General features: G+C 53.5%; 1 protein-coding gene across 7 annotated transcripts in view; it reads left to right on the forward strand.

Annotated features, from left to right (window-relative positions):
• Positions 1-14,358, forward strand: part of LOC105485254 (growth hormone regulated TBC protein 1) — a 47,461-nt gene that overhangs the window by 11,443 nt on the left and 21,660 nt on the right. For all 7 annotated transcript variants that reach the window (XM_071080979.1, XM_071080980.1, XM_071080983.1 and 4 more), the window contains 2 exons: positions 2,032-2,156; positions 9,554-9,650. In XM_071080979.1, coding sequence (XP_070937080.1) covers positions 2,032-2,156; positions 9,554-9,650 — 222 coding nt within the window. The remainder of the gene's footprint in view (positions 1-2,031; positions 2,157-9,553; positions 9,651-14,358) is intronic.

A 14,358-nucleotide genomic window follows, 5' to 3' on the forward strand; every position in this document is an offset into this window, starting at 1 on the left:
AAGAGGAGTCCTGTGGGCTGTGTCCTGTGCGGCTGGGGTCCTTTCCCTCGCCTCAGTCCTCACGGATCCTCTGTGCTGCATCTCGTGTGAGAATTTCCTCCTCCTTTAAGAGTGAATAATATTCCACGCATGGGCAGACAACATTTTGTTCATTTATCCACCTGTCAGTGGACCCCTGGGCTCTCCTGCCGCATGGCTGTTGTGGGTGGCACGGCCGTGAGCCTGGGTATGTGGATTCTGCTGGGTCCCTGCTGTCAGCTGTGGGCTCCTACCCAGAGTGTGGGGCTGCTGGATCCATGGCAGTTCTGTGCTTAGTAATTGGAGGCACTGGTCAGTTATCTTTCAGGACCCATGCAGTGGATGGTCCAGCCCCACAGAGCCAATGCCAGGCCACGCAGTGCAGACAGAAAGCTCCCCTGCTCTTCCATCTCCACAGTGGAGATGGAGCCATCTCCTTTCCCACAGGATATTATCAAAACATCTCAAGACGCTTAGCATGGTGGCTCACGCCTGTAATCCCAGCACTTCGGGAAGCTGAGGCAGGCAGATTATTTGAGCTCAGGAGTTCAAGACCAGCCTGGCCAACATGGCAAAACTCCGTCTCTACAAAACAATACGTAAATTACCCCAGGCATGGTGGTGTGTGCCTGTAGTCTCAGCTACTCAGGAGGCTGAGGTGGGAGGATCACTTGAGCCCTGGAGGTCGAGGATGCAGTGAGCTGTGATTGCACCACTGCACTCCAGCCTGGGTGACAGAGTGAGACCCTATGTCAAAAAATATATATATATGGAAAAACTCAATAAAAATATTACATAGAAATGAACACAGCTAGTCACTCTAGTCTGAAATAGCAAAAATACTAACTTCCCCTTGACTGATTCCAGTTTTTGGAATGTTTAGAATTCCATTAAAAAAAAAAAAAAGGCTCTTTTGTAAGAAAACACACAATGAGAAATAATGTGCTCTGAGGCACTGAACTAATGTTCGCCCAAATCTAGTTTTTTGTAAGCAAAGACAAGGCCTGGGGCCAGAGGTTGGAAACAGACTCAGTATTTTGCAGCCGTTATGGAGAGACCAGAGGCGGTTGGGTTCCTCCAGAGTGGGGTGTGTGCACATCTCAGCATCACGGCTGGCGGGGGCTGCTGTGAGTCAGTCTTGGAACCGGCCGTCCGCTGGTGACCGCGTGGGGTGCCTGGTGAACACCTCTAACGGAGGTAGGGCCAGTGGGAGCAGAAACCAGTGGAGTTGTCGAGCCAGCATTATCCTTCCTGCCTGGCTTGCGTCCGGGGTTAACGTGGAGGTCAGCTTCAGTGAGGCCTGGCACTGGGCCAGCATGAGGCTTGGTTAGTCTCGGGGACCCATGTGGTATCCGGATCCCCCGGCACTAGACAGCTTGTCCAGGGCCACTGTCCTGCCAAGAGATGCCTGGGCTGGACAGTGGGGGGGTTGGTGCCGAGGAAGGAAGAGGCCGGCAGGGATGCCTCCTGCACACGCAAGCTGACAATGCGGGGTTTATTCAGTTCTCAGTTCTCAGCTCTCAGCCGTGTCCTTTATCTCTGAGGAGTCTCAGTTTATTCTGTCTCCTGCTGTTTTGCATCTTCGGAATTAGGAGAGTGTCCCAAAGTTCTGTGGGCATTTCTCTCCACCTGTCACCCTGGGTCCTCGAGGCAGAGCTGCCTCCACTATGCGCAAGGTCCGAGGTGCAGGAGGCCTGTGCTGGGGGCCGGGAGGAGACGGGCATCAAGGAAGGAGCGCCATGGCCTGGCCGCCAGCTCTGGGGTTGCTCTGCCGTCCCTGACTCTGCGGGAAGGACGGTTGGGGCCCCCCTCCACCCCGAGTCCAGGATCACCCCCTCCTTCCTGGCCCAGTGAGCCTGTCGCTCTGGCTGTGTTGAGTCTGCTGTGCGGCCAGGGTGAAAACCAGTCCCTAAGTCCCAGGTGGAAGCCAGGTGGCCACCCTCGGGGCAGCTGGAGGGGTGGGAGGCTTGTGGAGCAGAAACCCGTGGGTGATTCCTTCTGAATTTCCCGCAGACCTGAACCGGACCTTCCCCGACAATGTGAAGTTTCGGAAGACCACGGAGCCCTGCCTGCAGAAGACCCTGTACAATGTGCTGCTGGCATATGGGCACCATAACCAGGGAGTGGGCTACTGCCAGGTGAGCCTCGGGACCCTCTGACGCAAGCATGAGGTGGCTGTGAGGACGGGTCTGTCCACAGCTGCGGGCTCGGCAGTGACGGCTTCATGTCTCTGTCAACAATGTTCATGAATTCCACATCCTGACGTCCCATCGAGGTTCGGACACCGTTTGCCAGCAGGGAGGACAGGGAGCAGCAGCTGACAACCTTGTTCCTTGTTTCGGCCTCAGGCAGCGGGGGGAGAATCAGTGAGCACGGGACACAGAGGGCGAGTGCTGTGGGAAATGTGTGCTGTGGGGCGTGTGCTATGGGGCATGTGTGGGGCACATGTGTGCTGTGTTGTGGGGTGCGTGTGCTGTGGGGTGTGTACTGTGGGGCATGTGTGTGCTGTGGGAAATGTGTACTGTGGGGCGCGTGTGCTGTGGGGTGCGTGTGCTGTGGGATATATGTGCTGTGGGATATGTGTGCTATGGGATATATATGCTGTGGGGTGCGTGTGCTGTGGGGTGCGTGTGCTGTGGGGTGCGTGTGCTGTGGGGTGCGTGTGCTGTGGGGTGCGTGTGCTGTGGGGTGCGTGTGCTGTGGGGTGCGTGTGCTGTGGGATATATGTGCTGTGGGGTGCGTGTGCTGTGGGATATATGTGCTGTGGGGTGTGTGTGCTATGGGATATATATGCTGTGGGGTGCGTGTGCTGTGGGATATATGTGCTGTGGGGTGTGTGTGCTGTGGGATATATGTGCTGTGGGATATGTGTGCTATGGGATATATATGCTGTGGGGTATATGTGCTGTGGGGTGCGTGTGCTGTGGGGTGTGTGTGCTGTGGGGTGCGTGTGCTGTGGGATATGTGCTGTGGGGTGTGTGTGCTGTGGGGTGCGTGTGCTGTGGGGTGTGTGTGCTGTGGGATATATGTGCTGTGGGATATATGTGCTGTGGGATATGTGCTGTGGGGTGTGTGTGCTGTGGGATATGTGCTGTGGGGTGTGTGTGCTGTGGGATATGTGCTGTGGGGTGTGTGTGCTGTGGGGTGCGTGTGCTGTGGGGTGCGTGTGCTGTGGGGTGTGTGTGCTGTGGGATATATGTGCTGTGGGATATGTGCTGTGGGGTGTGTGTGCTGTGGGGTGTGTGTGCTGTCGGGTGCGTGTGCTGTGGGATATGTGTTGTGGGGTGCGTGTGCTATGGGATATATGTGCTGTGGGGTGCGTGTGCTGTGGGGTGTGTGTGCTGTGGGATATATGTGCTGTGGGATATGTGCTGTGGGGTGCGTGTGCTATGGGATATATGTGCCGTGGGGTGTGTGTGCTGTCGGGTGCGTGTGCTGTGGGGTGCGTGTGCTGTGGGGTGCGTGTGTTGTGGGATATGTGCTGTGGGGTGTGTGTGCTGTGGGGTGTGTGTGCTGTGGGATATATGTGCTGTGGGATATGTGCTGTGGGGTGTGTGTGCTGTGGGATATGTGCTGTGGGGTGTGTGTGCTGTGGGGTGCGTGTGCTGTGGGGTGCGTGTGCTGTGGGGTGTGTGTGCTGTGGGATATATGTGCTGTGGGATATGTGCTGTGGGGTGTGTGTGCTGTGGGGTGTGTGTGCTGTCGGGTGCGTGTGCTGTGGGATATGTGTTGTGGGGTGCGTGTGCTATGGGATATATGTGCTGTGGGGTGCGTGTGCTGTGGGGTGTGTGTGCTGTGGGATATATGTGCTGTGGGATATGTGCTGTGGGGTGCGTGTGCTATGGGATATATGTGCCGTGGGGTGTGTGTGCTGTCGGGTGCGTGTGCTGTGGGGTGCGTGTGCTGTGGGGTGCGTGTGTTGTGGGATATGTGCTGTGGGGTGTGTGTGCTGTGGGGTGTGTGTGCTGTCGGGTGCGTGTGCTGTGGGGTGTGTGTGCTGTGGGATATATGTGCTGTGGGATATGTGTTGTGGGGTGCGTGTGCTATGGGATATATGTGCTGTGGGGTGCGTGTGCTGTGGGGTGTGTGTGCTGTGGGATATATGTGCTGTGGGATGTGTGCTGTGGGGTGCGTGTGCTATGGGATATATGTGCCGTGGGGTGTGTGTGCTGTCGGGTGCGTGTGCTGTGGGGTGCGTGTGCTGTGGGGTGCATGTGCTGTGGGGTGCGTGTGCTGTGGGGTGCATGTGCTGTGGGGTGCGTGTGCTGTGGGATATATGTGCTGTGGGGTGTGTGTGCTGTCGGGTGCGTGTGCTGTGGGGTGCATGTGCTGTGGGGTGCGTGTGCTGTGGGGTGTGTGTGCTGTTGGATATACGTGCTGTGGGGTGCGTGTGCTGTGGGGTGTGTGTGCTGTGGGATATATGTGCTGTGGGATATGTGCTGTGGGGTGCGTGTGCTATGGGATATATGTGCCGTGGGGTGTGTGTGCTGTCGGGTGCGTGTGCTGTGGGGTGCGTGTGCTGTGGGGTGCATGTGCTGTGGGGTGCGTGTGCTGTGGGATATATGTGCTGTGGGATATGTGCTGTGGGGTGCGTGTGCTATGGGATATATGTGCCGTGGGGTGTGTGTGCTGTCGGGTGCGTGTGCTGTGGGGTGTGTGTGCTGTCGGGTGCATGTGCTGTGGGATATATGTGCTGTGGGGCGCGTGTGCTGTGGGGTGTGTGTGCTGTTGGATATACGTGCTGTGGGGTGCGTGTGCTGTGGGGTGTGTGTGCTGTGGGATATATGTGCTGTGGGATATGTGTTGTGGGGTGCGTGTGCTATGGGATATATGTGCCGTGGGGTGCGTGTCCTGTGGGATATATGTGCTGTGGGGTGCATGTGCTATGGGATGTGTGTGCTATGGGATATATGTGCTGTGGGATATGTGTGCTATGGGATATATGTGCTGTGGGGTGCTTGTGCTGTGGGATATATGTACTGTGGGATATATGTGCTGTGGGGTGCATGTGCTGTGGGATATGTGTGCTATGGGATATATGTGCTGTGGGGTGCATGTCCTGTGGGATATATGTGCTGTGGGGTGCGTGTGCTGTGGGGTGCTTGTGCTGTGGGATATATGTACTGTGGGATATATGTGCTGTGGAGTGCATGTGCTGTCGGGTGCGTGTGCTGTGAGGTGCATGTGCTGTGGGGTATGTGGGGTGTGTGTGCTGTGGGATATGTGTGCTGTCGGGTGCGTGTGCTGTGAGGTGCATGTGCTGTGGGGTATGTGGGGTGCGTGTGCTGTGGGATATATGTGCTGTAGAGTGCGTGTGCTGTGGGATATGTGTGCTGTGGGGTGTGTGTGCTGTGGGATATGTGTGCTGTGGGGTGTGTGTGCTGTGGGATGCATGTGGTGTGCCATGGGGCGTGTGTGCTGTGGGATATGTGAACTATGGGGCATGTGTGCTGTGGGGTACGTGTGCTGTGCAGTGTGTGCGCTGTGTTGTGTGTATGCTGGAAGGCTTGTGTACTATGGGGCATGTGTGCTATGGGATATGTGTGCGGTGGGGTGCACGTGCTGTGGGGTGCGTGTGCTATGGGATGCGTGTGCTGTGAGCTGTGTGTTGTCCTCTGAGGCCACTCCCAGAGTGTCTGCTGTCTACACTGTCATCCCCCGGCTGGCTCCGTGGTGTGAACCAGCAGGTGCGGTTGGGAGAGTCCTTGCGCCTCCTGGAGGCCACCTAGCTGGGTGCATATTAAGGGCATTGCTCTTAGTAACTGGTGGAGCGAACAGGCCGGAATTGGGGGCAGCCAGGAGCCGTGCAGTCTCCCAGCCTGTGTGTGCCCTGCCTGGGCCTTTCGCCGGTGGTGCTGTTCCAGTCTCTCTGAGCTCGCCGAGGGCAGGGCAGGCATCTGGGCAGGGCTGGCCTCCCCGATGGTTTCCAGGTGCACACATGGCCTGTGACTGCCTGTGAGTCCCAGTGGCTGGGAGCCTGGAGCCCATGACTGCCACCAGGATTGGAGAGTGCTTTCCTGGCATTTCAGGTCATGTGCTTCACAGGTTTCTAGGGGTTGTGGCTGGCTTAAATGTTTCTAGGAGGACGGGGAAGGACATTGTCGCGATGGTTCGAACCCAGCAGGCCCAGTGATGCCACCAGAAACTTCCTATAGGAGCCAGGAGCCAGGCGTGCACCAAACAGAAAATGCAGTTTGAGCGAACGTTTGTGGGAGTGTGGAGCCCCTGCCTGGACAGCCCTGGGCCTGGCCCCTGGCAGAGTGAATGCTCCCAAGGAGAAAGGGTGGACGTGTGCATGAGGAATGCCCTGAGACAGGCCAGCAGCAGAGCCACAGGACCGCGCTGTCCTCACCAGCTGCTCCACATGCTGCGCGTGTGCGGCTCTGTGGCGGGCAGGCAGTGCCGTGTCAGGTGAAGCTGGGAGAGTCCCTCCTTTGCAGACAGAATTGCTGCCATTCCTTGCTTTTATGACTGTCCAGGAGCAAGAATTTGGCCTTCTGGAGTTGAGGTAGAGTGGGCAAGAAACCCTCTACGTCATTCTATTTTCTGCTCCTTCGCGTTTTAAAAACAACTTTAATAAAATGCAAACACCAGCCTGGGCAAGATGGCAAGACCCCATCTCTACAAAATATGTTAAAAAATTAGCCAGGTGTGGTGGCACACGCCTGTGGTCCCAGCTACGCAAGGGGCTGAGGTGAGAGGGGCATTTGGGCCTGGGAGGTCAAGCCTGCCATGAGCCATGATTGTACCACTCCAGCCTGGGCAACAGAGCAACACCCTGTCTCAAAAAAAACAAGAAACAAACCAAGAAACACCACCCACCTGGGTGGCCCTTTCCTATAATCATGCGCTTTGGGAGGTCAAGGCAGGAGGATTGCTTGCTTGAGGCTAAGAGTTCATGACAAGCCTGGGCAATCTAGCAAGACCCCATCTCTATTCTTTTTTTTTTTTTTTTTTTTTTTTGAGGCAGAGTCTCGCTCTGTTGCCCAGGCTGGAGTGCAGCGGCGCAATCTCGGCTCACTGCAAGCTCCGCCTCCCGGGTTCACGTCATTCTCCTGCCTCAGCCTCCCGAGTAGCTGGGACTACAGGCGCCCGCCACCGCGCCCGGCTAATTTTTTGTATTTTTAGTAGAGATGGGGTTTCACTGTGTTAACCAGGATGGTCTTGATCTCCTGACCTTGTGATCCGCCCGCCTCGGCCTCCCAAAGTGCTGGGATTACAGGCGTGAGCCACTGGGCCTGGCCCCAAGACCCCATCTCTATTCTTAAAAAACAAACCGGCCGGGCGCGGTGGCTCACGCCTGTAATCCCAGCACTTGGGGAGGCCGAGGCGGGCGGATCACAAGGTCAGGAGATCGAGACCATGGTGAAACCCCGTCTCTACTGAAAATACAAAAAATGAGCCGGGCGCGGTGGCGGGCGCCTGTAGTTCCAGCTACTCGGGAGGCTGAGGCAGGAGAATGGCGTGAACCCGGGAGGCGGAGCTTGCAGTGAGCCAGGATAGCGCCACTGCACTCCAGCTTGGGCGACAGAGCGAGACTCCGTCTCAAAAAAAAAAAAAAAAAAACAAACCACAGACACAATGTTACATACTAACAGAATGCCAGAGCTCAGCTGGCATTTGGAACCTACAGGCACATATGCACATGTGTGTGCGTAGATGTGCACCTGTTAGCTTGCTGTGGACCCCTAGGGAAACACCACAGCCTGGTAAACAGTGGAAATGAATTCTCTCAGCTCCAGAGGCTGTGCCACAGCCTGGTAAACAGTGGAAACGAATTCTCTCTCGGCTCTGGAGGCTGTGCATCTGAGGTCGCGGCGTCTGCGGGGTCTGAGGTCATGATGTCTGCACGGTGGGTTGTTTCTGAGGCTGTGACAAAGGGACTGTGCCAGGCCTCGCTCTGACTCTGCTGGTTCCTGGCAGTCCTGGGTGCCCCTCCGTGGGCAGCATCACTACTCCAGTCTCTGCCTCCATCTCCACGTGCGTTCTCCTGTGTGTGCCTGTGTCTAAAGCTCCGCCTAAGACAAGGACACCAGGCTTGGATTAGGGCCCACCAACTCCTCCATGACCCCATCCGTAATGACATCTGCAACAGTCCTTTTCCCAAACAAGGTCCCAATCTGAGGTACTAGGGGTTAGGACTTCAACAGCTGAATTTTGGGGCGGGGGACACAGTTCAATGCATAGCAGACGTGTAGAGAGACCGTGCACACAGGGTCTCGCTTTGTCACCCAGGCTGGAGTGCAGTAGCGTGATCTCAGCTCACTGAGCCTCAACCTCCTGTGCTCGAGCAGTTCTTCACCTTGGCCTCCTGAGTGACTGCGACCACAGGTGCACCACCACGCCCGGGTGATTTTTGTATGTTTTGTAGAGATCAGGGTCTTGCCATGTTGCCCAGCCTGGTCTTGAACTCCTGAGCTCAGGTGATCCTCCTGCCTCTACCTCTCACAGTGCTGGGATCCCCCACTGTGCCTGGCCATGTTCTGCTTTTTCTCCATGATGATCACCCACCTGCATTTCCATGTGTCCACTGTCCACATTGTCACCCTCTCCCAGGACCAGTAGCACTGTCCGCTCGAAGGGGTCCGCTCTCGGCCACAGAGGTCCCCCTAGGTCCTCTCTCGGCCACAGAGGTCCCCCCGGGTCCGCTCTCGGCCACAGAGGTCCCCCCAGTCCGCTCTCAGCCACAGGGTCTGGGGCTGCCCTCGATGGAGAGGGTCACATATGTGATGTTTGAGGCAGCACCCCTTTGGCAGGTGTGCGCATGGATTTCCCGAAAGGGTCTCCACCACGAAATTCTCCCAACACCCGCGTGTCAGAACATGTTCCTTACAGTTTTTATAAAATGTGGTCATTGGTATAGTTTTCTCTCTGGTAGAAAGTTTCATGTTGTTGATATATAGTAATTTCTTTAGAAACCAAAGGTAAGTTATGTTTTTTTATCACAAGGTTACCATTAGTGGATGAGTCTTTGATTTTAGTATTCAGGATTTCTTTTTTTTTTTTTTTTTTTTTTTGAGACGGAGTCTCGCTCTGCTGGAGTGCAGTGTCCGGATCTCAGCTCACTGCAAGCTCTGCCTCCCGGGTTCACGCCATTCTCCTGCCTCAGCCTCCCGAGTAGCTGGGACTACAGGCGCCGCCACCTCGCCCGGCTAGTTTTTTGTATTTTTTAGTAGAGACGGGGTTTCACCGTGTCAGCCAGGATGGTCTCGATCTCCTGACCTTGTGATCCGCCCGTCTCGGCCTCCCAAAGTGCTGGGATTACAGGCTTGAGCCACCGCGCCCGGCCCAGGATTTCTTTAAAGTGTTTCCCTTTGCTTTTACTTTTCTTCACGTAAGCTTGACTAAACACATTACTAGATGGTAGGTATTTAGTGACTCTAGAGTTCTACTAAAGGATCATTCTGGAATTATGCAGGTTTTAGGGAAAAGCAGGAGAAATGGAAACTGGGTAGTTAGTAGCTGAATGATTGCAGAATCGTATGGAGGCTTAAAACTCAATGTGAATTTCTGTTTCTCCTTTTTCTAATTTCAGGGAATGAATTTTATAGCAGGATATCTGATTCTTATAACGAATAATGAAGAAGAATCGTTCTGGCTGTTAGATGCTCTTGTTGGAAGGATACTACCTGGTATGTTGAAAATTCCTGCGGTATGCCTGAACTGTCCTGTTTCTGGTGCTGCCAAAGTGATTCCGCTGAGAAATCAAGATTTAATTAAAACATGGTTGAATAGTTTGGGAGTTGAGGTTAAAATCTTTTTTTTTGAGACAGAGTCTTGCTCTGACGCCCAGGTTAGAGTGCAGTGGCGTGATCTTGGCTGACTGGAACCTCTGGATTACAGGTGTGTGCCACCATGCCCGGCTAATTTTGTATTTTTAGTAGAGACGGGGTTTCACCGTGTTGGTCAGGCTGGTCTCAAACTCCTGACCCCAGGTGATCCGCCCGCCTCGGCCCCCCAAAGTGCTGGAATTACAGGCATGAGCCACTGCGCCCGGCCAAAAATCTTTTTGCAGTAAAAAAATGTCTTTGAAATTGAGTCGAAGAGGAGAAACCCATGTAAGTGGCCAGGTCCCGGCTGCAGCGGCTGCTTGCTCCTGGGCCAACAGAGGGTCTTTGCTGTCTTGACCCTTGCGGGCAGCTGGGCCTGCGTGGTTGGCTCACCCCCTCCTCAGTTGGTAACTTCTGTGTCCGTTGAGGGCCACAGTGTAGCTTGTATTGATCACAGAATCTCTGAGAGGCTGTCTTGGTTTCATGTGTGTATTTGTTACCGAGTTTGTGAATACTAGCAAGAGCACGATTGTGCTATGTATATCCATAGTTACTTTTTAAGTAAGTACTTACTTTTTAAGGTGAAAACCTTCTTTTCAAACCTTTCCACTTTTCTCTGTATTAATGTTTAATTATTTAATAATTAAAATGTATTTATTAGTAAGTTATCCACGGGTTACAGTGAAGGCCAGTGCAGACGATGGGCTGCAGGCTCAGGTCACTTGGGAAGAGAAGTTGAGGAGCCGTCGGACAGGCAGGACCTGGGGCTGAGACCACTCTGCCCTTCCCCAGCCTGGCTGTGGTGCTGGGCCAAGGGGCTGCGTGTTCATCCTGTAGGGCAGAGGAGACGTGAGGGGCAGCCGGGCCAGTCCCCAGTGTTTGGAGCCTGGTGGGGGTGTGTGGCTCCAGCTCCTGCCTGGTGAGCGCACGGCGTGTGTCAGGTTCCCGCTGAGCTGTGCTCGTCCTCAGGACAGCCACACCACACAGACAGTCACCCACCCCATTTCCAGGGTGAGGACACCGAAGGCCGGGAGAGTTTGCGTGCTGGCCTGACCACCGCTGTACGTGGCCGAGCCTGGTTCAGATCCTGGCTGTGTGACTCACAGACCGTAGTGCGTGTCCTCACGGACGGGGCGAAGCTCAGTGCATCGTTAAGGGCAGGGAGGAATCAGTGCCACCCTCAACCCAAGGCCACAGAAATGGAGATGCCAGAGACCAGCCTGGCGGAGCCACCCCAGAGGAAGGGAGCCCCGCAGAGCTCCCGGGAGCGGGAAGAGCCGTTCGCCCGGCTGGAGGCCACGGACCCGGCGCAGCAGCAGCAGGAGGCAGAGCCTCGCGGGGCGGAAGGGATGCGACCGTCGCAGCTCAGTTCGGTGAACGCCTGGACCAGGTGGAATATCTCCCGGCCCGCGGGATAGTCGAAGCAGGCCCTGGAAGAGGGGGTGGGAATTTGGGGAACAAGAGATACAAGAAATGGAGACAAGACAGTGCTCTGATCAAGTCTTCTTTAATGGCGGTAATGCAGTGCCTTATATACACTTGGAGGGGAAGGGGTTGGGCCAGAGGCGGAGATGATCTCATCGCAGAGGGCGTGACCAAGTAGGTATTGGTTTCTCTGGTCGAACGTCAGGTTGCACCTGCGCTGTCAGGTAGTAATTTTCGCGGGCGCGGGAAAAATGGGTGAAGAAGAAGCAGGAAGAGCGCCATCTTTTATGAGGTATTAATACAGGGAAAAAAGGCAAAGATAGGGAGAAGGTGTGGGGTGGAAACGAACATAGCTCAGGCGTCTTCAATCGTCAGCTACTACTCGCTATGGCCGGGCGTGCAGCTCCGGACAGAATGGTGCAACCAGAGGCAGACGGAGTTAGGAGACATCCAGATGTGGGATTGGCAGGACGTGGACACAGGCTCACAGCCTGCTTCAGTGATGTCCGAGAGCAAATCACGGCGAATCTTCCCATCCGTGGGCCGTGCAATTCTTTTCACCACATTTTTGTTGGAAACCTATCGTGTTCTGGGCACTGTTCAGGGGTGTGGGAAACATCGGGGAGCACACACGAGTTCCGTCTTTGTGGGGGGTGGACCCCAAGCAGCAGCAGGGTGAGAGCTCAGGTCGGAGGGCTCAGTGCCAACCCAGAGGGCAGGGGCAGGCCCCGCCGTGCTGGTGTGATGGACAGATGCATTCTCAGTCCATGAGACGTCATTTCCGATATTCATTATGAGATTAAGTTGAACGAAACTGCAATGCAAATAGGTCTGGATTCAAAAAGAAAAGAAAGTATAAAAACTAAACTTTTAGGATTATGGGAGGAAAAGGGGTTATTCCGATCCCGGCAGAGCTCTCCCAGCGGCAGAGAAAAGAGGCAAATATACGTCCTTCTCTAAGTTATAGTGACCAAAGTAGGTCGTTTCAGTGCCACGGTCATCCTGCTCTAATATCCGTCCTTCCCTAAGTTACAGTTACCCAAACTAGGTCACTTCAGTGCCACTGTTACCCTGCTCTTAATTGCTACTTTTTAAGTTATACAAGAAATACACAGACATATTCTCATTTCAGAAGTTCAAAAAATACAGTACTTTTTATAGAATAAAAAGTGACAGCCAGGAGCAGTGGCTCGCGCCTGTAATCCTAGCATTTTGGGAGACCGAGGCGGGCAGTTAGGAGTTCAAGACCAGCCTGGCCAACATGGCAAAACACCATCTCCACTAAAAATATAAAAATTACCCAGGTGTGGTGGCGGGCGCCTGTAATCCCAGCTACTCAGGAGTCTGAGACACAAGAATCAGCTTGAACCTAGGAGGCTGAGGTTGCAGTGAGCTGAGATCACACCACTGCACTCCAGCATGAGAGACAGAGTGAGCCTCTATCTAAAAAAGAAAAAAAAAAAAACAAGGCCAGGCAGAGTAACTCACATATAATCCCAGCATCTGGGAGGACACAAGGTGGGAGGATCACTTGAGCCCAGAAGTTCCAGACCAGCCTGGGCAACAAAGTGAGACCCCTCCCATCTCTACTAAAAATAAAAATTTAAGTAAAAGTGATGACCTGCCCTCACTAGCACATCCCCATTTATCTCCCACTCAGAGGTAACTGTTATCATCAGTCCGATGTATGTATTTCAGAGTTTTTATAGACCTATATAAACATACATGAAAGACTGAAAATTAGTGACACAGGAACAGCAAAGCAAAAGAAAAGATAAACTGAGACAAAAATCTGGTTCTTTGGGAAAACTGATAAATAGACAAACCTCTAGCAAGACTGATAAGGAAAAAATGTAGCCGGGCATGGTGGCTCACACCTATAATCCCAACACTTTGGGAGGCTGATGCAGGAGGATCACCTGACATCAGGAGTTCGAGACCAGCCTGACCAACATGGTGAAACCCCATCTCTACTAAAAATACAAAAATTAGCTGGGCATGGTGGTGGACACCTGTAGTCCCAGCTACTCAGGAGGCTGAGGCAGGAGAATGGCGTGAACCCGGGAGACAGAGCTTGCAGAAAGCCGAGATCACCTCACTGCATTTAAGCCTGGGCAATAGGACAAGACCCTGTCTCAAGTAAATAATAAATAAATAAACACACAAAAGCACAGGCACTGAAGAGAAATCTTTGTTGAGGTGTAATCCACATATCCCACAGTCCCCCCTTTCAAGTGTACAGTGCACTGGTGATTGGTGCATTCGTGACTTTAGAACAGGTGAGCGAAGATCACGCCACTGCACTCCAGTCTGGGTGACAGAGTGAGACTCTTATCTGAGAAAAAAAAAAAAAAAGTATAAGATATAGTAGAAATGAAAAGGTGCTGTAATTTGAAGATTTGTAGAGATTTTTAAGAATCAAAAGAAGAAAATGAAGAGACAGTAGTGGATAATTCTGAGAAAAAAACAGCCTAATGAAGTTGACTTGAGAGAGAAAATAGAACATCAGATGGGTGTGTGCATGGACACACTGGGTTTTTGCTGCTATCAGACTGTGAAGGAACAGGTAACTCCTGCTTTTTAATGTTTTTGTTTTATTTATTTTTATTTATTTATTTTTTCAAGACAGAGTCTCGCTCTGTTGCCCAGCCTAGAGTGCAGTGGTGCGATCTTGGCTCACTGCAAGCTCTGCCTCCTGGGTTCACGCCATTCTCCTGCCTCGGCCTCCGGAGTAGCTGGAACTATAGGCACCCACCACCACGCCTGGCTAATTTTTGTATTTTTAGTAAGAGATGGGGTTTCACCATGTTGGCCAGGCTGGTCTCGAACTCCTGACCTCAGGTGATCCACCCACCTCGGCCACCCAAAGTGCTGGGATTACAGGCGTGAGCCACCGCACCTGGCCATTTTATTGTATTTTTTTAGAGATAGGGTCTCAGTCTGTTACTCAGGCTGGAGTGCAGTGGTGTGATCATGGCTCAATCCAGCCTCAACCTCCTTAGCTCAAGTGATTCTCCTGCCTCAGTCTTTTGAGTAGCTGGGACCACAGGTAGACACCACCATGCCTGGTAGATTTTTTTTTTTTTGGTAGAGATGGGGCCTTGCTATGTTGCCCAGGCTGGCCTTAAACACCTGGCCTCAAGCA

Source organism: Macaca nemestrina, chromosome 16 (assembly GCF_043159975.1).
Source record: "Macaca nemestrina isolate mMacNem1 chromosome 16, mMacNem.hap1, whole genome shotgun sequence".
In the NCBI taxonomy this organism is placed as follows: domain Eukaryota; kingdom Metazoa; phylum Chordata; class Mammalia; order Primates; family Cercopithecidae; genus Macaca; species Macaca nemestrina.